The 23,012-nt window shown below is 35.5% G+C and overlaps 4 protein-coding genes and 1 pseudogene across 6 annotated transcripts; 2 read left to right on the forward strand and 3 right to left on the reverse strand.

Moving 5' to 3' along the window:
- Positions 1 to 2: 2 nt before the first annotated feature.
- Positions 3 to 2,365, reverse strand: LOC9326323 (protein MOTHER of FT and TFL1). Its single transcript, XM_002892937.2, has 4 exons — positions 2,075 to 2,365; positions 1,544 to 1,605; positions 1,379 to 1,419; positions 3 to 479 (listed from the first exon to the last, which is right to left on the reverse strand). The coding sequence occupies exons 1-4, from the start codon at positions 2,267 to 2,269 to the stop codon at positions 256 to 258; spliced, it is 522 nt and encodes a 173-aa protein (XP_002892983.1). The 5' UTR covers positions 2,270 to 2,365; the 3' UTR covers positions 3 to 255.
- A 1,433-nt stretch (positions 2,366 to 3,798) lies between these two features.
- LOC9329046 lies at positions 3,799 to 6,249 on the forward strand (annotated as a pseudogene).
- Positions 6,250 to 7,020: 771 nt separating this feature from the next.
- Positions 7,021 to 10,887, forward strand: LOC9326324 (threonine--tRNA ligase, mitochondrial 1). Its single transcript, XM_021014041.1, has 18 exons — positions 7,021 to 7,185; positions 7,353 to 7,445; positions 7,539 to 7,613; positions 7,708 to 7,773; positions 7,881 to 8,024; positions 8,095 to 8,183; positions 8,271 to 8,367; positions 8,453 to 8,557; positions 8,785 to 8,869; positions 9,045 to 9,139; positions 9,389 to 9,421; positions 9,509 to 9,595; positions 9,683 to 9,775; positions 9,867 to 9,959; positions 10,054 to 10,275; positions 10,367 to 10,438; positions 10,524 to 10,595; positions 10,685 to 10,887. Exons 1-18 carry the CDS (start codon positions 7,021 to 7,023, stop codon positions 10,766 to 10,768), a joined length of 1,770 nt encoding a protein of 589 aa, XP_020869700.1. The 3' UTR covers positions 10,769 to 10,887.
- LOC9326325 (laccase-1) lies at positions 10,849 to 14,249 on the reverse strand. Its single transcript, XM_002892938.2, has 5 exons — positions 13,236 to 14,249; positions 12,842 to 12,993; positions 12,502 to 12,746; positions 12,164 to 12,292; positions 10,849 to 12,060 (listed from the first exon to the last, which is right to left on the reverse strand). Exons 1-5 carry the CDS (start codon positions 13,335 to 13,337, stop codon positions 10,943 to 10,945), a joined length of 1,746 nt encoding a protein of 581 aa, XP_002892984.1. The 5' UTR covers positions 13,338 to 14,249; the 3' UTR covers positions 10,849 to 10,942.
- Positions 14,250 to 17,072: 2,823 nt separating this feature from the next.
- LOC9329047 (mitogen-activated protein kinase 8) lies at positions 17,073 to 20,461 on the reverse strand. Of its 3 annotated transcripts, none has more exons than XM_002892939.2 (12): positions 20,328 to 20,461; positions 20,002 to 20,238; positions 19,366 to 19,774; positions 19,147 to 19,274; positions 18,985 to 19,044; positions 18,680 to 18,829; positions 18,413 to 18,568; positions 18,184 to 18,321; positions 17,997 to 18,070; positions 17,794 to 17,910; positions 17,503 to 17,701; positions 17,073 to 17,394 (listed from the first exon to the last, which is right to left on the reverse strand). In XM_002892939.2, the coding sequence occupies exons 2-12, from the start codon at positions 20,230 to 20,232 to the stop codon at positions 17,317 to 17,319; spliced, it is 1,740 nt and encodes a 579-aa protein (XP_002892985.1). In that variant the 5' UTR covers positions 20,233 to 20,238; positions 20,328 to 20,461; the 3' UTR covers positions 17,073 to 17,316. The 3 variants fall into 3 exon arrangements, with proteins under 3 accessions (XP_002892985.1, XP_020869033.1, XP_020869034.1); XM_021013374.1 differs by having other exon boundaries at positions 20,002 to 20,241; XM_021013375.1 differs by having other exon boundaries at positions 19,366 to 19,765; positions 20,002 to 20,461.
- Between the last annotated feature and the right edge of the window lie 2,551 nt (positions 20,462 to 23,012).

Genomic DNA, 23,012 nt, shown 5'->3' on the forward strand with positions numbered 1-23,012 from the left:
TAGAGACGAACACCATATATTATTGCAAACACTCCATATGAAAAAGATTTTTAAAAAAAGATACACATATTTGTAAGCTATATAGATAGACATAGGCACATAGCTATAACCGGACTAATAGAAAATGTGGTTTGATATATAATACCCACATTTTTGTCCGCTCTGGTTTTTTAGGTAAAGGTTCCTTTCGGTTTTTAAACCAAAAAGTTCCGGATTTTTGGCTCATTTATAGATGGCATTAGTTTGTTTCTTGTACTAGCGTCTGCGTGAAGCAGGCTCCTTTTGGGCGTTGAAGTAGACAGTGGCCACAGGTAGACCAAGATCGAAATGTCCAGCGAACATTCGGGTGCTGAAATTGGCTCGTGATGGCGGCTGCTGCACCATCAGACCCACCGGTGAGTTTTGCCGGAAAAGTACCAAAATGTAACGGTGGATCCCCACTGGTGGTCTTGGTTCCATGTATGGAAGTATCTCCTTTCCTGAAATTTAAAACATGGAATATTTTTCATCGTACTAATATAAAATACATTAAGCAATAACTGTTTTCGCTAGGAAACATGTTATAGTATTTTTCGTATCGTACAAAACGGCTTTCTTTATTCAGTGTTTAAGGTTTTGTATAAGATGACATGTGTAGGTTATTTAGTTGATATACATCAATGCAGACGTACGGATATACATGAGATGTTGGTTTCAGAAGACACCACATGTCGTAAGTATGGGACATAGCTTGAAACATAGGAAAATTAAATAGTGACTCTAATATTAATATCTCGGGATTTAATCCCATAGAGATGAGAAATCTTTCGCTCCTTATACATAAAATATATAGTTAAAAACTGACCTAAACCACTTGGATTCATTTTTTCTTAAGAATAATGGATTTTATTTGATTTATGTTTCGTTTTTAAATGTTAATGCTGGAAAGTACTTGGCTATTGCCAACTAAAAATATATAACAGAAGCAACCTATTAGAGAGTTAGGTATATGGTTTTGGACCAATCAATATCGTGCCACACGGAATTGAAATGTTCTCTAAGCAAGTAATGTTTATTCTTATAATATTCACTTCATATCTAACCGAAAGCACCACGGTCCAAAGATAATATGTTTTAATGAATAATAAAAGTTAAGAGTATGGAATTATTCAATTAGATCTAAACACATCATCATGGACATAATTAACTATTACTATATTTTCTTAATGCCTTTCACACTAACGTCACTTTATTTATAATGCAAGCAGATTAAGCAATATACAAAGCAAGATCTGTTCACTGTTGTAAAAATTATAACAAAGATCATATAATCCTAAAATAAAGTAAAGCAATTTGTATTCAAAATCGAAAACTTAGCTTTGATAATTTTTTTTCATACCTCTCGAGGGGCTGGTGCCTCCGGGGATATCCACGACAATCCTGAAAATTTGAAATAATTAATAGTGTTATTGCACCCTTATTTATACGTTATGAGTAAATTGTTCACGTTGATGTACAATTGTTACACTAAACAAAAAACAAGAGTGCGTCACTTGGTACTGACCAATGGACCCATTCTCTCATGTTCGGCTCGCTTGGGCTAGGTGCGTCCGGGTCAGTCATCACCTGCATGCATCAAAATATTTACATTTACAAACGGCCAATGAAATTTCAACACATGCAACACGCCGTCTATCTCAAATAATTAATTAAATGTTATTATTGTAATCAAAATTTCAGCTAAACCGTGACTAACACATTTAATTATGTAGCTAAACCGTGACTAACACATTTAATTATGTATTGGAAACTCATTGATATATATGTATCTATAATATAAAAATTACGTCAACATCTATGTGAATGTACCAATAAATATGTGTAATATCTTAAGAAAATAGTTTCAATAAATATACATATTTGAAGTTTATCATAGCAAACACAATTTTTGAATAGAGATTGTGTCAAATGCATTTGGACATCTTAAAAATGATGTTGAAGTAATGTATGCATGCATGTTTCTACTATAATGTATATATACACATATATGTTTATTAATGCATAAATGGATAGATGTGAGAAGATGAATATATACGAGAGTGTAAAGCTCATCGGAATGGCCCGAGATGTTGACTTTTGGAGGATTGATTGCGGTGGAGGGTTTGATCTCGCAGCCGTTAGTGATGTGTTTGGGGCCGAAGTAGACAGACATATTGGCGGTTGGGATGAACATGTCCAACACATCTCCGATCACTCTTCCGACCACCAAAGGATCAACAGAAGCTGCCATCGATTAACAGAGAGGGAGATATAGAGAGAGAGAAACAGAGGGAGGTTCTTATTTTAAAGAATCGTTGTTTTGTTTTGTCGCATGTCCGAATTCGGATGGGCATCTAGTCATGGTTTATATAGGAAATAAGTTTCTTACATCAAGAATTATTTAATAATAGCATCCACAAATACAATGAATTTGAAGCACCATGGCGATAATCTCCTTTTTCTTTTATATTCATATTTATTAAATTATTTTAGTGTGCTTTTTTGAATTAATCATTTTTGTTTATATTAAAACAATAATAATTTAGTTTTCTTACGAAATATCTATTGCATCTGTAAAATGCCATACAAGCTGTTTCATTTAAACAATGGAATCCCTGTTTACCATAGACATCCACTTCCAAAGAACAAATTACATATATAAACGTAATAAATTTCTAAATGTTTAAGTAGAATAAATATTTATCTTCGGAATGTATTTCGTATATATGTATTTAGTAACGTGTTAGTATTTTTATAGTAATAACAATATAAAAATAAATAAATGAATAAACTATTATGATGCGTTATTTTGTCGTGTATAGCCACGCGTAGCGTGGCTTGCTGTAAAATTTGTTTTATATAATTTAACTATTGTTTAGAAAAAAAATATTTAAAAAAGTATGTAAAATTGTTTGTTTTAAAGTATTGTAAGAAATTCAAGTATTTATAATTAAAATTACATAAAAACAAATTATTATGATGCGTTATTTTGTCGTCAATAGTAAAAATATCCACTCGTGTCATATGATTTATGGTCGGTCAGAGATTCATCGTAAAAAATGGTAAGCGTTATAAAAGAAAGTATTAAGATATTAAAGAAACAAAAAAGAAAAAATTTGATACATTACAATGAGGGAATCAAAACTAATTTTTACTTTATGTTCAAAACAAAAAGAAATCAATGTCTTTTCTTTGTTTTTGGACAGAAAAATATCAATGTCTAAAACAATATAACTTCATGTTAAGATGCCTTAAGTTAAGTATTATACTCATTCATAGGTAAATTAATGTTTTCGGGGCATTTACAATGTAGTTTTGGCTTGGTTATAATGACCGAGGGGAAGAAGAAACAAAAGGAAAAGGTTAAAAGAAGCTTTGGTCGGATTAGTGTAACCTATAGGCCATGCATAGGCCATTTCAAACTCCTTTGCATCCACAATTATGATACGTGTCGTGTCTTCGGCTCAGCTGTTACCCACGATCCCTTTTGTTCCTCGTGCCACGTGACATCATTTCTGCCGTCGGTTAGGAGGATCATCCCTTACACGTGGACTACCATCCTTGTGGTACTCGATCGATTTGTAAACTAATTTCTACTGGTGGTAACTCTTGTAAACGTTTTATTAGTTTTTTTTTTTGGAACTCATGTACACGTCAGATGTGAGAATTTCTCTAAACTTTATTGGTTATAGTAATCAGGTTCAGATCTCATACAAATTAAACCATTTGCAACCAACCGCGTAGAATAATAAGGAGGGACAAAACACGAGACTTGAGTTTCATTTCTAAAAGCCTAATTCAAGGCGTCGAATATGTTCATCTCTTCAACAACAATCACTAGATTATATAAGAACTCATGTATTATCAATAAGTTCAATCTCATCTCCATCTCTCACATAACTAATAAGCTATGGCAGAAAACTGTAATTTGGTCATTCTTCTAGCCTCTAGGGGCATTATTGGTATCAACCGGCCTCTTCCGTAATCCGATATAATTGTCGCTGCCGTCGGCGGCGAGGGTATTCCGGCGGTAAGACTGCTCACTTTCGGAGACTCTTAATTCGACGCTGGAAACAAAGTGTTTGTAAGCAAAGATCAACATCCTCCTCAAAGCTTTTGGCCCTACGGGAAATCCCGCGATGACCCCAACGGCAAGTTTTCTGATCGGTACGTTACAGTTACATATTTGTATGTTTCTACGTACTTAATACCCTTTTTCCTACTTTTTTACGTTATTCTAAAATCTATTATGCATTGACCGATCCACTATATAAATTCAAATTTGAAACGTTTTATGATTATCAAAATATAGGAAAACATGATTACTAACAATCGTTTTATTGCAAATAATTATTTGGTGATCCATGATAAAGCTGAATTCATGGGCATTCCTAAAGAGATCCCACCAGTACTTAAAACAGGCGTTGATGTTTCACGTGGAGCCAGTTTTGCGGTCGCCGATACTTCTATTCTTGGCAATTCGGAAACATCCGTACGTAACCCCTCGTTTATTTTTTTTTCGTATTTTTAAATTTCTCACAAGTGTATGTGTATGTATGTAGATGACACTAAATCAGCAAGTGAATATATTTAGAAGTATAAAATCAAATTGGACCGACGATTTCATTGGAAGGTCACTGTTTATGATTTACATTGGTACCGAAGATTACTTAAACTTTACTAAGAACAAATTCAACGCAGACGCCAGACACCCCTGCTCAGCATTGCAAGCATTTGTCATTTCCGCTATTAATCAATTGAAGATCGACATCAACGTACGTTGTTGATATATATATGATAACACGTTAATTTATACATTGTATATATGCATACTAACGTACATTTTAATTATGCAGTTGTTACACTCTTTAAAAGCGAGTAAATTCGCGATTCAATTGCTAGCACCATTGGGTTGCTTACCAATATCGAGGCAAGAATACAAAACAGGCAACGAGTGTTACGAGCCACTCAACGATTTAGTCAAACAACACAACGAGAAGATTGGTCCAATGTTGCACGACCTTGCAAAAAAAAAACTCCCGGTTTTCAGTTCACCGTCTTTGATTTCTACAACGCTGCTCTTCGTCGGACAGATAGGCATCTTAACTACAGTAAGTCATCTTGTCATCCAATCAAAACCGAAATGGTACAACTTGATGATCTGGTTTAAGTGTGATGGAACCGAATCAAACAATATCGAAACCAAAAATGTTAACTTGACTTGTTGCATATAAAAAATAATTGATGCAGTATATATAAACACTATAATTAAGCAGTGTTTTACGTGTCAAACACGTCATGTTGTGGTGTGGGAACGCACGATGCCTACGGTTGTGGTATGGTAAACGTGCATTCGAAGCTATGTGAGTACCAAAGGGCTTATTTCTTCTTTGACGGACGTCACAACACTGAGAAGGCACAAGAAGAATTTGCTCATCTTATCTCTGGAGCAGACACTAACTGTTGGAATTGTATCCTTGATTGAACTTGCAAAAGAGAAGAAGAAGCTTCAGAAGATGAAGAAGCAAAGCAAAGAAGAAGCAAGTGAAGAAGAAGAAGATGTCGTGACAGAGAGGTCAACGACAAAGGAGAAGAAAGACAGAGTCAACAAGAGAAGTGGGTTTTTGTGTTTTGTCTTATTGGGCTGATGAAGTTAGTATAGGCCCAAAGTGGTGAAGTATGTTTCTTTGTGGCCCATTCGTAAGAATTAACTTATGTATCTTATTCTAGCTAAAGTACTTAAGCTAGAGTAGTTGAGAGTTGTTGGGATTGTTAGTAGCTAAGGTAAGGTTGTGTAAGGTTGCTTGTATGCTTAAGTCTAAAGTCTAGAAGTAAGGTCAAATAGTGACTAAGTTTAGAGTCTAAGAGAGTGAGTATGGTGAGTAGAAGAAATCTACTATATGAATGTGTATGTGTGCTTTGTAAGAAGTGATCCAATTAATACAATGTAGAAGATTAAAGCAAAAACGTTTCTTGTGTTCCTCTCTAAGCAAGAACAAGAACATAGTGTGATAAAGAGAGAGACATAAAGAAAGAGTGAACTAACCTCAATGAGGTTAGATGTGAGAATTACAACACTAACGTCGTTCAGCGGCTGAACTTCAGCCAATGACCCTTCGTGAGCTCATTGTCTATCCTTTTAATGAGCCTATGCGTGAGTATTGGCAACCAATCAGTTCCACCATCACAACATTAGTTTTTTCAGAAAACATTTAATAAGATAAGATGGAAAATCTTCTTTATCTAATTTTGTTTCCTTTCTTGTCTTTTCTTCCTTTTTAAATTTTTTTATTTCTTGTCTATTGTCCAATTTTTTTTATTTTCTTTTAAACAATTCTATTCCATTTTATTTTAATGTATTATTAGACAATTTGTTTATTTTAATATATATTTTTGGTTGAATATGTAAATAATTAACTAAATGAATACTTCTAATTAGAAAGTTTTGAAAAAATCCCTTAGATATATTTCCCAATATGTGTAGATATGTTAGAGCATGATTATTGGTAGTATCTTAGAAATAAATCTTAGGAATATTGGTAATATATTTAAGTAGTATTTTTGGTTAAGATTTTTGTGTGATTAATGGTAGGTTCTTAACATGTGGTTTTTATAAAAAAAAATATTAATATAAAAATAAAATTTATAATAATAGAAAATTTAATAATTGTTGCAAATTAAAAAAATTAAAACATACATAGATACAATTTATAACATAAATAATATAAAACACAAAAAAAAAATTCTTCTTTTGTTTGATTTTTTAACCAATCACAATGTGACACCTTGCAACATCTTAAGTTAAGAAAAACATCTTAACTTAGATACAAATCTTAACTTTAAGATGTTGGTTTGATTATTTTTAATCAACTTTAATCCTAAGATTTGTCTAAGATACTCAACATTTCAACCAATATTCATGCTCTTGACATCGCAGTGCAGATTTCTAGGGGTTTGGCAAATTCTGCGCTGGTTTCTTCGGTTGATCATGTCCTGCGGGACATGAATAGGCCCCTGGAAGGTGATTGTTCGGTAGAGATTTTCGGATTTGATAGCGTCCAAGGCCGTGATACTTTCTGGCATTCTAGTGCTCACATTCTAGGCCAGGCTCTCGAGCAGGAGTATGGATGCAAGCTATGCATTGGACCCTGCAAAACCATAGATGAGGTAACAGCAGTCACTGCTTGATCTGTTTTTTTTTATCTCTTATGTTTCTTTGGTTAAGATCAGAAAAAAAGAAAGGAGGAATCAATATTGTTTGGTTCTTGGTATTTCATCAGTAATGTGGAAAGAGAGGCTATATCTCTGATGTTAGTAGTGGATTGTTATTGCAGGGTTTCTATTACGATGCATTTTATCATGGCGATCTGGGATTAAACGACGATCATTTTCCACACATCGAAGAAGGTGCTGCAAAATCTGCTCTGGTATGGCTTCTTCTAGTGACCGTAATATGTTTGCTGAATGTTGTATGTCACCCAATTTTTAGTGTCCCAATTCTATTTATATCTACATCTCAGGAAGGACAACCATTTGAAAGGATTCTAGTGACCAAAGATCAGGCTCTTGAGATGTTTTCTGATAATTTATTTAAGGTAGATTTTAGAGAAGAAGTGATATAAAAATCATTCAACCTTTGGATTGTCTTTTTTGGACTTATTCTTCTGCTGTTAATTAATTATCTTATAGGTTGAAATTATCAATGACAACTTGGCTGAAGACGAGACCACTACAGTCTACAGATGTGGCCCATTGGTTGATCTGTGTCGTGGACCACATATACCAAATACTTCCTTTGTGAAAGCTTTCAAGTGTTTGAAGGTGAACATTCCGACTCTATCTACAACATTACAGAATTCTAGTTTGTTTTCCAAGTTCATAACTATCCAGTTTTTTTTTGTTCCTTCACATCTCAGGCTTCATCCGCACACTGGAAAGGTGACAAAGACCGCGAAAGCTTGCAGAGAGTGTATGGGATATCTTATCCGGATGATAAGCAACTCAAGGTACTAGCTTTATTTGTTAAAAAAGATTCTTCATCATCATGCCTTTGCATTGTTTTTATTATCTTTGTAGGACTATCTTAAGTCTATAGAAGAAGCCAAGATATATGACCACAGACTCTCGGGCCAACAGCAGGAACTTTTCTTTTCTCACCCACTCAGGTTCTTTCAGTTCTAATTTACAATTTTGTGTTTGTTAGTTCCTCTTTATTTTTGTTTCACGCAACTCATCATTAATATATGTTTCAGTCCTGGAAATTGTATCTACCTCCCACATGGCACTCGCGTCTATAACAAGTTGATGGAATTCTTCAAGAAAGAATATTGGAAAATGGGTTACACTGAGGTTTTTCTCATTTCACTATGTAACACACTTGAAGACTATGTGTGGCGGCGCGGGGTTGCTAAATAATAACCTTTGATTTTTGCAGGTCATTACACCAGTTATTTACACCATGGATTTCTGGGAAACATCAAGACATGCTGAATACTACCAGAAAAATATGTTCAAGTTAGATTTTCAAACACCCGGATTGGTAAGTATGGTTCTCACATAGGGGCTCTATATAACTCAATTATTTATTTGAATTTTTATAAATTAAAAGAAAAGTTTCTAGTCTATCATTTGATTTGAGTGCCATTTGGAAACCTTAACAGTCTTCTTGACTTTGTTACTTTAGCAATTAGCTAGCTTAAGGTGCCATTTGTAGCTCTACGTTTCTAACAGGTGAAAGAAATGATTTTCTCTATTCTCCATGCACAGACTGTCATACATAACTACGGGATCAAACATATGAATTGCCAGGGTCACTGCTTGATGTTCCGACACAGTGTTCGCTCATATAACGGTTAGCGCTCTGTTCCGTTAGTGCAGTTTGATCTCATTATAGTTGTGAATTTTTCGACAAGGACAACAATAGGGAGAATTAATTAAAATGCTTTTCTTTATCAATCTTACTCATGAAGTTGTAAACTCTATCTCCTATCTTTACTGACACCATCTTTTTATGGTATGGCATGTAGAATTACCCATTAAACTGGCTGACTTTGGACCGTTGTATCAAAATGAGGCAAGTGAAGATCTTAGTGGGTTGACCCGTGTCCGACAGTTCCAACAGGTACCTTTTGAACCTTTTTGGCGTAGTTAAACTTCTTTAGGAGTTGACTAGATAGAGCACAAAAAATTCCTGAACAGCGGCTTTAACATAAGAGCAGAGCTTAGTAGAGCATGAAAAGTTCCTGCACTCTGGCATTAACATTAGAGCCTATTTGCCATGTTAAAGCACTTCCTTTGCTTACTTGTCAACATACTTTTTGCTCCTTTTCATGTTGCATATTTGTTTGACATTCGCATATATCTTTTTCAGGATGATGCACACATATTCTGTAGCGAGACGCAGGTTTGTGATATTTGTATCTTATCCAGCAACGTTGGAGTTCCTTATCCTCCCAGTTTCTTGTTAGACGTATTCTGTATATATTTTCAGGTTAAAGAAGAAGTGAGAGGTATATTGGATTTTGTTGACTATGCTTACACAAAATTTGGCTTTACCTATGAGCTAAAGCTTTCAACGGTAGGATATTTGTCCTCTGCCTGATTTGATTCATTTTTCGTGATATGATCTTGTAGCTTATTGTTTGCATGTAATTTTCAATTTCAGCGGCCAAAGAAATACCTTGGAGATTTGGAAAAATGGGACAAAGCTGAGAAAGATCTTGAAGAAGCACTAAATGATTTTGGAAAGACATGGGTTGTATGTGTGCTCGCTACTTCCTGATGCTTCTACTCAACTTTATTATTCACAGAGTATACGCATTCATTCTTAAGTTTGATGTTTTCTGCAGAAAAACAAAGGAGACGGGGAATTTTATGGCCCAAAGATAGACATAACAGTGTATGATGCAATGAAAAGGAAATTCCAGTGTGCTACTATACAGGTTAGGTTCCCAAACTCTTTCTTGTTTTTTCTTTCCCCTGCATTTCTCTTGGTAGTTTATTTATTGTGTTGTTTCTGTTGTTGCCTAATATCAGCTTGATTTTCACCTTCCTGATCGCTTCAAACTGGAATATTCAGCTGAGGATGAAACGGAGATAGAGAGTTCTGTGCTGATACATAGAGCGGTGTTGGGCTCTGTTGAGCGTCTTTTTGCCATATTGTTGGAACAGTACAAAGGAAAATTGCCCTTCTGGCTTAGTCCCCGCCAGGCCATAGTTTGCTCTGTTTCAGAGGATTCTCGTTCCTACGCAAACAAGGTTATACCTTCGTGACTGTACTCTTTACGAGCTTACTTGCAGAGTCTTAAATCTCTACCTAATCTTCAATTGTTTGTATATGTTCAAACAGGTGAGAGATCAAATTCACGAAGCTGGCTACTATGTTGATGTTGACACAACAGATAGAACCGTCAGTGAGAAGGTAACTGTTACAAGGTCCCTGAGCACAAACAATTGAGGTTTATGTTCCCGTATACCTTTTGAATGCTGATTGTGGTTGTGCGTAGGTGCAAGAAGCTCAGGTTGCACAGTACAACTACATACTGGCCGTGGGTGATGAAGAGGCTAGAACGGGACAGGTTCGAGTCCAGTTTTGCTCATTCCAATATATGTCTGAGCATCAAGCCTCTCTCAAACATAGTGTTTTTGCTTTTGTTTTCGTTTACAGGTGACTGTTTGGCTAAGAGACGAAATGATGAGCTTCGAGACTCTGTTGGATGAATTCAAGTTGAAGACGGCCAACTTTCTCTGAGACCCGATGGGTTTATGTTTTCTTTGTCTAGTGATCATAAGGATTTGGGTTAATAATAAGAATTAAGAATTCACAAACCATTTTGACAATTAAAACCAAAATGACAATCTAGATTTATATTTAAACACTCTTACAAAACCCTAACAAACCAGGTAATAATAATAAAACACATTTTTAACACTGAGGAAGATCATGAGGAGGACGAAGCAGAGTTTGTGAAGGAAGAGGTCCATCTTTAACGATAAACCCCATAGCTAATCCCCAAGAAGTATGTTGTTCTAGATGACAGTGAATAAACCAAACTCCTGGATTATCCGCATTTATCCTAATCGCCGCCCATCCTCCCGTCGGCACCGCAAAGGTGTTCCTCTCCGGCGGATCCACCAAGTTGTACCTTTTCGGATCCTTCTCCGGGTCAAAATTCCCAAATCCTCTTCCCACTACGAAGAAATTGTGTCCGTGTACATGTAACGGATGGTTCTCGATGTTTAAGAAACTCGTTCCTTGAAACACGATCTCTAATCTCGATCCGAATTCGACTTCGAATAGCTTCGTCCCGAATTCGGTGTTCATGTTTTCCGATACCGGATCTACTCCCGTGAAATCGAATCTGTTCGGTGGTTTCTCTGGGAAATCGAGCGAGAAAACTCCTTTACTCTGTTTCTTATAGTAGCTCTCGAGGATCGACATCGGAGGTCTGATGAATGAGATGTTGTTCATTGATGCGAAGAATCTTTTCCCGGCGTAACCTTCGCAGGTCTGATTTGGCGGACAATCCTGGAGATTGAGACTTATCGTGGTGATCACTCGCTTGTCGATCTTCGTCGGGACTTTACATGGATACTCCGCTGATCCGAGACTCTTGATGCTATCGGAGAATTTCGTCGCGAATTTCGTATCCAGCATATTCGGAAGAGCTGCGACTGTCGACATTGCCGTTAATCGCCGTCTCCGCCGTGTATTTTCGGAATTTTCCGGTTTGCTTCTGCCGCTGTATCGGAGGAATCCGAAGGCAGTTGAGTTGTTGAAGGGGAAGACGGAAGTGACGTAAGGAGTTGCGGCGATGATAAATTCGCCGCCGGAGAGTTGGTCGGCGCGGAGAAGAAAGGTGGTGGTTTGACCGGGAGCGATCATGATTGCTTTGGTATGAACCGGTTTGGTGTAAACCGCGTCGACCTCGACTACGGTTAGCGTGTGATTCGCTACAGCCAAGAAGAGCTCGTTGTTTAGAGCTGCGTTGATTACACGGAGGATGTAGGTTTTCCCGGCGTCTACGGTCGCCGTGAAAGTATCTGCACACGATCATAATCAGTGAGAAACGAACCAAACTGGACCGGAATTGAATCGATTCGGATTGGAATTTAAATCATCGGTTTAATAGAAAAATAATTGGACCTTTGGTAGAACAAGGATAAAGTGGGCCGGGAAGCCCGTTAAGGGTGTAAGCGTCGGAAACCTTAGCCCCAGCTCCGGTCTTCATCATCTCTTTCTCAACCATGTCCACGTCATCATTCCACCATTCACCTACATCATCCAATTCACATTTCTATTCAATTTACATCGTGCAACAAAAGTATAAAACTAGTTTAAAATGATATAGGCACTTTTTTTTTGTCGTTGGCATGGAGGATTTGAACCAGCTTAATTTTAAGATCGCATAATTTTGATTCTAAACTGTATACACTATATTTGACGGGAAATGAAAAGGAAAAAAAACAAGTTAGATTTTGTACCAAGTATAATGGGGATTTCTGATTGGATATTACTGCCGGAAAAGGGATAAGGCTGCCGCGGATAGATGATGAAAGCGCCATAGACGGAGGCTCGTTGCCATGAGTGATGAGCATGCCAAAGGAGTGTGCCTCTTTGATCTTCCACTTTGAATCTATATGTATATGATTGTTTTGATCTTATTGGACATTGTGTTATGTAAGCCGGTCCATCAGCCCAACCGGTTCGGTATTGCCTTAACCCATGCCTGCTCACAAACCCCAATTTCAACCGATAAATAAACTCACAGAAAGAAGTAAAAACAATGTTAAAAGTGAATTATGCATGCACGAGAATTGTTACCAATGAATAGTTGTATTTTGAGCAATCCGGTTAGTCACTTTGATTTCTACGGTGTCACCTTCGTGTACTGCCACGGTCGGCCCTGGATATTGTCCGTTCACCGTTAAAAGCTGTTTCGTGTGGCACAATCGAGTTACCTTCTTCCATTCGACCTAAAACCCCAAGAAACCAAAAACGTTTACTGTATATCATATATATTGAAAATGTTACTACTATGTTTACCACGTTAAAAGATTGTATACACTATGATTGATAAAGATTGTATATACTATGATTGATAAGCAATAAAATCTTGAATATGCACAAATGATGTATAATTTTTCCAAATCTTTAGTATGATCATATCATAAAAATATAGTTGTAGGTATCGGTAAGTCTGCCTAAAAATGCTTACATTAAAGTGAAATCGACGGGTGGTTGAAGCGGAAGGATAAGGGAGAAGAGTTGCAAATATAAGCAAAAAGGTCGAAATTATTAGAAACCCTAAATTCTCCATTTGCTTTATAGAATTCTTTCTTTTACTTAGCTATGATTATTGATCAAGTTTGCTATTGTGAAGGTTCCTTTATATAGGAGGATCACATTGCGTTTCCTTTCTAGTTTAAACCTTATTTATATACATAATTCTGTTAAAGTACCTATATTTAAAAAAAATTTAAGAAACCCCCCAGACGATCCCAAAAACTGCCTTGCAAGAAAGAAGAAAAAGGAGATAGACTATTTTACTGGTGAATTTTCTTACATTATTGGATCGGTAGGTGAGTGTACCAAGTACGAAAAAGTGAGCCAGTTTTTTGTTTTATATTTCGAAGATTTCAAATCTATCATATAGACTCATCTCAAATGGGCTTTAATCAATATTGCTTCTAACTAATATAGTATCACTAAAACGAGTATTATCATCAAAATGGAATTAATCAACTGCTTTTCGAACATCTTTAGTTCTTTTTCATTTGTTTTTCATATCAACATCTTTAGTCTTATATGAATCTATCTAGTACAGTATCTATTACGATTTAGTTATTGCCCTCACGATCCCTAAAACCAATTGACTTTCTGAAACATCACCAATTGACCATATACTCACTCATCTTACAAAAGCTAACTCCCCTCTTGTTTTTATATTTATATGTATCCTTTCTTTCTATAATTCTATATTTCTCTTCTCGACCGATTTCATATCTCAGCTACCTCTTTTCACCCAATCAATCTCTTTTTCACCAAACTTCCCTCGATTTAAATGTACCCCTGTCGTATTTCAAACAACTTGCTCATTTATATAAATACCTCAATTCCTCCTTTTTCATATTTGAGTCTATTTGATAAGTTGATTAAAATAGGTTTGATATCTTAGTCATGGTCGTCGACTAAATATGTATATCATTTATAAAATTGTTCTAATAAAAAATGTATAGCACATTAGCACTAACAAATCTAATACGTAAATATATAACAACACCAGCTATATATATATATATAATTCGATAGTAACTTCTCAGTTAATTAAATTGAATATACAGACTGAAGATAATTTAGTTCATAACCTTTTTTTTCTTTTAATTAATATTATATTTTATTCATCTTCCTTCTCGAAAGAGACATCGTTGACACATTACAATAGCAACTATATATTAACTCCTGAATGGTTAAAACATAATTTTGGTTTTCGATATATATTTGTTTTAACAATAAGTGGAACATACTATCCACGGTTGTTAAGCCTTCTGAAAAAGAAGCACATGCATGTAAAATTGTTTACGTAAAAAGTTATGTCTACTTTAGTAGATACTTTATTCAGGATTTGTGGGGTAAATTTGATCTCTCACATGTAAAACATGTATGATATATATGTCTAAATTCCCCCTTTTTTTTTAATGTTTTCTATATTTTTTGAAAAGTATTTACAAAGTCAGAAAATAAACCCAAATTGGCAAATTCTCTTTTATTATATTTGGGTTCAAGCGTCATCTAAGCCAATTTTTTTTTTTTTTCTTTTTTTTTGATAAATGGCTTTTATGGGACGAAAGGTCGAAAGCCTATAATCTTCTTAAACCAGAGATCAAAACATGTTGTTTGTATAAATGGAATTATAGTCTTTGTTGATAATTCCACTTATTTAATCTTATTAAGGTAGGATACGGAAATTTAAGTCCACATTAGTGATCTATAATGTATGATGGAATACTTTTTTAAAGTTATTTATCTAGGAAAATCATTGAAACTTTATGGTCGATAAAGTGATGTGATCTGTGCATGGGTTGGTGCGAGCCATCGAGGAGAACAAATAATAGAACGAAATTGAACCATTTCAGTCACTGGCCATTTGAAACGAATTGATATAACTTTCTATATGACATTTTAGCTTTCCAATTTCTTTAATTAAAAATTCGTACAAAATGACTGATATTAGTCAAGAATTTTGTGACAATCTTCCTTTAGGATTCTATAATTCACATGAAACTCTTTTTTTTTTTTTTTCCTTTTTGTAGACGTCATAATTTGAAGTCAAATTCCAAAGAGTGGCGGCATATCTATTATAATCTAAAGTGTAAAGTTAGATTTTTCACTTTGGAACATGCACAAGGTTAATTAGTTATCTAATAAATTTAAATAAAACAGTGTAGCCACCAAAGATGCTCCAATTAGAGTGTGTCACATGTACGGTTCTCTCAGTTGCTCAAACTTCTCTTGAGAGAGTCGATTCTCTCCTTTAATATCATTTTTGATTTATTTTTTTGTCAATTAAAGAAGAGAACTCGTCAATTTTTTTGAGAGAATCTTCCTTTAGAGATGCTCTTAACCAATCTGGCATATATGGACTTTGTTCGCCATACAACTTTTTGCAGTTTCTTTTCTTATTGAGACTGTGGTTTAGAGTTGGTGGGTAAGCTCCCTAGAGTTCACTTTACTCGACCATACCATTATTTCATACCTTTTTTTCAAAAACCCATTTATTCATTTTTTTTTTTTGTCGTTTTTACTTTTATTTTTGTCGTTATGTGATTAGTCCAAGAACGGTATTAATTCAGATGGACCATGGAATATTTGAACAATAGATATTAGGTTAGTCTTCGTCATTAAAAAGCCAACTAACACAGCATTATTATGTGTGCTAATTTTTTAATCTAATCTTTTAACTTTTAAGAAGTCGAGTATGTTCTTCACGTTTATTATACTCCCTCCGTTTCAAAATATAGGGCGTTTTGGAGAAATTTTTTTGTTTCATAATATAAGTCGTTTTCAAGTTTCTATGCAAATTATATATTACTTTAATATTTTATGATTATTTTTATTATGCAGTCTCTTTTATGATTGGCTGAACTTTTAAAAAGTAGATCTTCTTAATCGGCGTGCTTTTGCTAAAACGTCTTATATTTTGTAGGCATGGGCGTTCGGTTATTCGGTTCGGTTCGGTTCGGTTATTCGGTTATTTGGTTATTCGGTTTTAGGCACTTAGCATCCATAAGAGAACCGAACTGTTTTTGGTTCGGTTCGGTTCGGTTAGCTTTCGGTTCGGTTCAGTTTGGATACTTGGGAAGAGAACCAAAAAATACCGAAATACTTTCGGATATGGTTTGGTTCGGTTATTTACCCACCAAATAACCGAACCATTACCCAAATAAAACTTAAGACCGCAACAAAATAACAAAGTTCAAACTTCAAAGAGACTTAAGAGTTTAGACTTGAGACCGCAACAAAATAATCAAGTTCAAAAGAGACTTGAGAAACAGAGAAAGAGAGAAAGAGAGAGTAAAAGATTATTAGATTCTACAAGCATCTTCAAGTCCTTGAGTTGATCTTTCATTCTTCTTTTCCCGTGACACAATCACACACAATGGGCTTGGGCTTAATGGGTTGGGTAAGTAGGGTAGGGATTAGGCAATGGGTTGGGTAAGTTGGGTAGGGAAGACAAATGGGCTTTAGGCCTCATAAATAAATTATGTTCGGTTTAAAGCGGATATCCATGGATATCGGTTCGGTTCGGTTAATAACCGATATCCGTGGATAGTTTAGAAAGAGAACCATTCGGTTATTTTGTGATATCCGAAACCAAAACATTCGGATAGTTTCGGTTCGGTTCGGTTCGGTTTTTTGGTTTCGGTTTTTATGCCCAGGGCTAATATTTTGAAACGGAGCGAGTATATAAGAGCCAATATCCTGGTTTGGTCTGAACCGGACCATATTCATACCAACCACACAAACTGTCCCTGAGTAAACTGAAGCAGCAAAGTGAATAATAGGTAAAAATAGTTTCAAAATATGAGTTTTTAAAAGAGAGCAACAAAAAAAATATTACATGGAGATCGATGTTCTTATTTAAAGTTTTCATTCAAACCCCCCAAACTATTAAATACAACAAATCAAACCCAACCACGAAGATAGATGTGGAAGGAGGGAGAAGAAAATGGAGAAACCAAATTTTTCAGCAGAAAAATTTCGTGAAAAGAAAAAAAAAAAAAAAAACTAAATCATTTTTAAGAATTGTGGAGAGAAGCAACTCTATCAGTAAGCTCTGCAACTGTTTCAGCATCTTCTTCCTCAGCTATGGTGTCCTGCAAAACAGAGAGAACAGAACAACGGTTAGTAAACTTCATCGTCATGTTCCTTACAAGATCTTCTGTTTTTGTTTTCTTTCTTTCTTTCTTTCTTTACTAGCTAACCTCTTTGTCGGTTTTGGATTGGACACCGATGCATTTAGAACCGCTGATGCTCGCGCTCTTCATGAGGTTACGAGCACTGTAACCTCCTCCATTGTCTGCTTCCTCAGATTCCAAGGTTGAAGCCACAGCAGCTGCTGCTCTTCTCTCAACATCACTGCTTTCTTCTGCAGTTTCACCATTCGGAGCAGGAACTCTCTCTCTGCAACACAATCACAGAGAAGCACAATGCTCTCAGAGGGAGAGAGAGAGAAGAAAAGAGAAGAGAGAGAGATATACTGTGAAAGACATTACCTTGGCAAGGAAGCATGATGTCTGTGAAGTGCAGTACTTCTTCCTCCTCCTGCTGCTCCTGGTTGACCTTGATTTTCTTCAAGATGAGCAAATTGCCTTTTAAACCGGTCTACCCCACTGCGTATAAACAACAACAAGATTTTTGATTCCATAACTTTCTGTTTTCAAGACTTATTGTTTCTGTGACTGGTTAATTAGCTAACCTGGGGTACATGAAGCTAAGCTGATCACCACCACGAAGGTATTCCTCCAACATCTGAGGATGATATTCCAATATCTGATTTTTTAAAAAATCCAAAGATAAGTGATTGTTAGAATCAATGAAGAACATTGAAACAAAATCAGATAAAAAAAAAGGATATGTAGAAGGCTTTTTTCTTTGTTTGTTACCTCTCGGTAAATTAATTCTCTGACATCATCTTTTACTAACTTCTTTCTCTCAAAGTCAAATTCAAGCTTTGAAATTGGCTGTGTTGTTGGTTCACGCTCTGAATTTGACAAACCACTGAAGTATGGATCAGCTAGTGCCTGTAACAAGAAAAACAAAACGACAGAATATAAGAGTTTCATTCTGTGTAAAACATAAGGGAAAAATAAAGCAAATTTACTTCTCACTTACATCTTCAGCTGATGCACGGTCTTTCGGATCAAAGGCAAGGAGGCGTTCCAGAAGGCGGAGAGCCAAAGGATCAGCTTTAGGGAATTTATGAGAGAAAGGGACTGGTTGTTTTTTCCTCATGCTGCTAAGATATCTCCTCGCCTTTTCATTTCTAATCTGTAGAATTCCAAGATTGCAAAGCTCATTACAAGGATTAAGTTACACTCAAATGATGGAACACATTAAATTTGCTACAGATAATATGAACAGATGTTTTGAGTGACTAACCCTTGATATCGACTCAGGAGGTGGAGTACCAAGAAAGTCAGTCATTAGATCCAATTGGTGCACAACGTTTTTCCCGGGAAACAAAGGCTTACCCAAAAGCATTTCCGCAAATATGCAACCGACACTCCAGATATCAATGGCAGGAGTATACTGAAATATAACAAGAGTAGACTTAGCTAGAGATGGTTAGTCTTATCAACACTATAGAACCACACAACAATATTCTACAAAATAGTAAACTAGAAGCCTTTTCCTGGAACAGAGAAATAACAAAAGCAGTTACATTCGGTGAAAAAGAATCTTACTTTGGAGAAAAACGATCCACAGAGTTCTGGGGCACGATACCACCGAGTAGCTACATAATCCTACAAAATCCATAAACGAAATGATTTCACTAGCATTAAAAAGAGTTAGAGGAAACCTAATGAACAGTTTTGCTTTCATATTCGTTGAGTTAGCTGACTCACAGTCCAAAATATAGCGGTAGGGGCATCATTAAAAGAAACGCGAGCCAACCCAAAATCACAGATCTTCAATTTGCAATCAGCATTAGCCAGAATGTTCTTTGGTTTCAAATCTCGATGAAACACATTAGCTGAAAACAGAGAACCGTTAAGTGTTTCAATAAATCTATAAGAAAAAACCATGAGGATCGAAAGAGAACAATGTGTACACCAGAAAATAACCTGCGTGAACATATTTGAGACCACGAAGAAGCTGGTACAAGAAAAACTGATAATGCTCAGGAGTTAAATCATCGTTGGCCTTGATGACTTGATGAAGATCAGATTCCATCAACTCAAACACAACATAAATATCACGGAATTCTCTGCGAGAAGGAGGAAGCATGATGTGTTTAATCTCCACAACATCAGGATGACGAAGCAACCGAAGCAATTTGATCTCTCTGAGAATCCTAGTAGCATCAGAGACATGCTCAAACACATCGTTGATCTTCTTGATCGCAACTCTCTCTCCAGTGTGTGTATCTACAGCAGAAGCCACAACACCATAACTTCCTTTCCCAACGACTTCTTGAATCTGATACCTGTTAGCTTCTCCATACTCCGTGAAGAATTCAGTTTCCTGCACACCCTAGAAGAATTTTATTCATGATTCTTACTTAAAAGTGACCAAATTGATGGATCTAGACAATAAGATCAATCAAACGAAACACAAAACTCATACTTTATCCTGATCAAATGCAGTAAAACAGAAGAGTAAGAGACAAAACAAATTCTCTCAAAAGGAGCAGAAGATAACATCATACATTCCCAAATGAATCTATCACCTAGAATAGAAAGAGGGTAGAAGAAAGGTACCTTCTTGTGAGGATCCATAGGTAAGTGATTACGTTTAGGAACTTTAATAAGAGTTAGACCAGAGAAATCGAGATCTTCAATAATAATAAGCTCTCCAGAGTTACCGGGGTTAGAAGAAGAAAAAGAAGAAGAATTGAGAATGGGTTGTTCGTGATTATTATTGGAAGAAGAAGAAGGTCGCTGAAAAAGCCATCGACGAACACCGTCGACGAGATTCCCACCACCACCCATACACCACTACTAGACTAGAAATAAAAGTAGTAATTTACAAAATTGGGTATCCGAAATTCCTTGGGAGCCAAACAATTATCGTCAAATCAAATCACCGTATTTCTCGCCGCGTCTATCGATTTTGTCCTTCGGAGTTGGAGACCACCATGTTCTTCTCCTCTCTCCTGTTTATTTTTTATTTTTAATGTTTTTTTTCATCATGCTCAGATATTTTTGATTATTGATTAGAGAGAGAGAGAGAGAGAGAGTGGAGGGAGAAGAACAAAAATATTTAAACCTTTGGAATATTTCGACGACCCGGTTTGTCTATACCGGTTTATGCTACCGGATTCGGACATATGCATTTATTGTGTATATGGGCTACACAGCGGCCCATACAATAAATGTATTCCCGTTAAATACTACGTATTAAAATCAACTGGATAATGTTCGAATTAATAAGATGTTAACATTATGAGAAAACCGAAATTAATTATGAAACTGAGACACTAAAAAGACTAAAAACGCCTTGCTCGTTCAGACGAGATCAGGCGGCATAAGGACCGGCCTGTCGCGTTTATGATATCGCCATCTTTCATCATGAGCTGAGCAGGAGCACATCATAGTTGACGTACGTCATAGCTGAATCCGACAGTGGCGTAATCTAAGTTTCTGTTTTTGCAGTAATAACGCATTAGTAGTTTCTAAAGTGTACATAAACACCAATTCGAATTAAGAGCTTTTGAGCATTTAAGAACAATCCTCGCCAACGATTTCTCTTGGTCAGATCTTTCAGCGTTAAAAAAAAGTATTATTACTATTCAGGGGCGGACCCACTTGTATTAATGGGTGGTCAGTTGACCTGCCCAATTTTTTAAAATTTCTTAAGTATATATATAGGTTTTGCATACAAATATCCAGCTCAATTTGATTTAATGACATAATCTTAATAATTTGACCCACCTAAATTTTGTTACGTAAAAAGCCCAATAGCCCATAATAAAAGAAGGCTTATATTTATTTCATTTACTTTTAATTAGAATTTAGAAACAAAGTTGGCCCTTATCTTTAACCTAATTATTATACTTTGCCAATAATTTGAGTTGAATTAAGGAAAACGTGACTTTACAGTTTTCTTCTTCACGTGTGCCGGTGTGCCGGTGTGCTCTTCCAAAGTCGATTACTCAAGTAAGTTCATAATTTAGAAAAATAGACTTTTTGTACAATTGTAATCATTAATTTTTATTCAAGTTTTAATTATACTTAGAATTACAATACAATCTATGAAGTTTAAGAGATGAACGATTTGTAATTGTGATCCAATTTTAATGATCATGATTAATGAATTAGAATTCTTCTTATAAATATGTAATATTGTTATCTTTTATATTTAAAATCAGCTTTATTGAAAACTAGTATGAATAATTACAATTCTTCATTGTTTCGTTGTTTGATCATGTCTAAAGATTTGGTAAAAAAGAAATTAATTAACATTAGAGAAGAATGTTGTTTCAATTGTTTAGAAATATATTTATCTAACAACACTTGACAAAAAAAAATCAAATATATAATGTTCTAAATTGGTATGAATCTTTTGGAGAAAAATTATTAGTCGTAGAAAATTACCAGTGTCATAATTCATTTGACATATAATTATAATTTATTTAATGTTGACAATTTTTTTTTATCGTAATTTGTTTTCAGACGAAGCGATGAAAAGATATTACAACCCAATAGAACCATCTCCACCTCGCAGTGAACCAAATGATATTACTTTATTTTGGGATCCTGCTGATCGAAAAAGAATAGCAGATTATCATCCTAATCAAAGAAATGAGGTAATTCGAAGATACTTGATTAGAGGTTCTTGTCAACCTCGTGGGCATATTTTTAAACAAACATTGATAGGAAAGACATGGAGGCGTTTTAATCCAGCTTGGTTTGATCGGTATAAAAACTGGTTAGAGTATAGTGTAAAAAAAGATAAAGCTTTTTGCCTGTGTTGTTACTTATTCAGAGATAATTCTGGTAAAAACGTAAGAAGTGATGCATTTATCACAGAAGGATTCTCTAGGTGGAACAATTTCAAGAGTTTTTCAGAACATGTGGGAGGTGTTGATAGTTTTCACAACAATGCTGTTATGAAGTGTGAAAATTTAATGAAACAAGGGCAGTCTATTGAGCATGCTTTGCATAAACAAGATGATATCACAAGAAATGAGTATCGAATTCGGTTGAATGCTTCAGTTGATGCTTCCAAATACTTATTGCGACAAGGACTACCTTTCCGTGGTCATGATGAGTCTGAAAAGTCTACTAATAGAGGAAATTTTTTGGAACTCCTGAAGTACACAGCTGATCAGAACGAAGTAGTGAGTAAGGTTATTTTAGATAATGCTCCTGGAAATAATCAAATGACTTCTCCTAAGATCCAAAAAGATATTGTGCATTGTTTTGCAGAAGAAGTTGTCAAATCTATTATTGAAGAAATAGATCATGATGTTTTCGGTTTGTTGGTAGATGAATCAGCTGATGTTTCCGATAAAGAACAAATGGCAGTAGTGTTTCGATTCGTTGATAAAGGTGGGATAGTCAAAGAGAGATTCATGAGTATTACACATGTGAGTGAGACATCTGCAGCATCTTTGAAATCTGCTATTGATTGTTTGTTTGCTAAATATGGATTGAGCATTAAAAAGGTAAGAGGACAAGGGTATGACGGAGCGAGTAATATGAAGGGCGAGTTCAATGGGCTAAAATCATTAATTCTAAGGGAAAACTCATCAGCATATTATGTTCAT

The sequence above is a fragment of the Arabidopsis lyrata genome (assembly GCF_000004255.2).
Source record: "Arabidopsis lyrata subsp. lyrata unplaced genomic scaffold ARALYscaffold_1, whole genome shotgun sequence".
Taxonomy (NCBI): Eukaryota; Viridiplantae; Streptophyta; class Magnoliopsida; order Brassicales; family Brassicaceae; genus Arabidopsis; species Arabidopsis lyrata.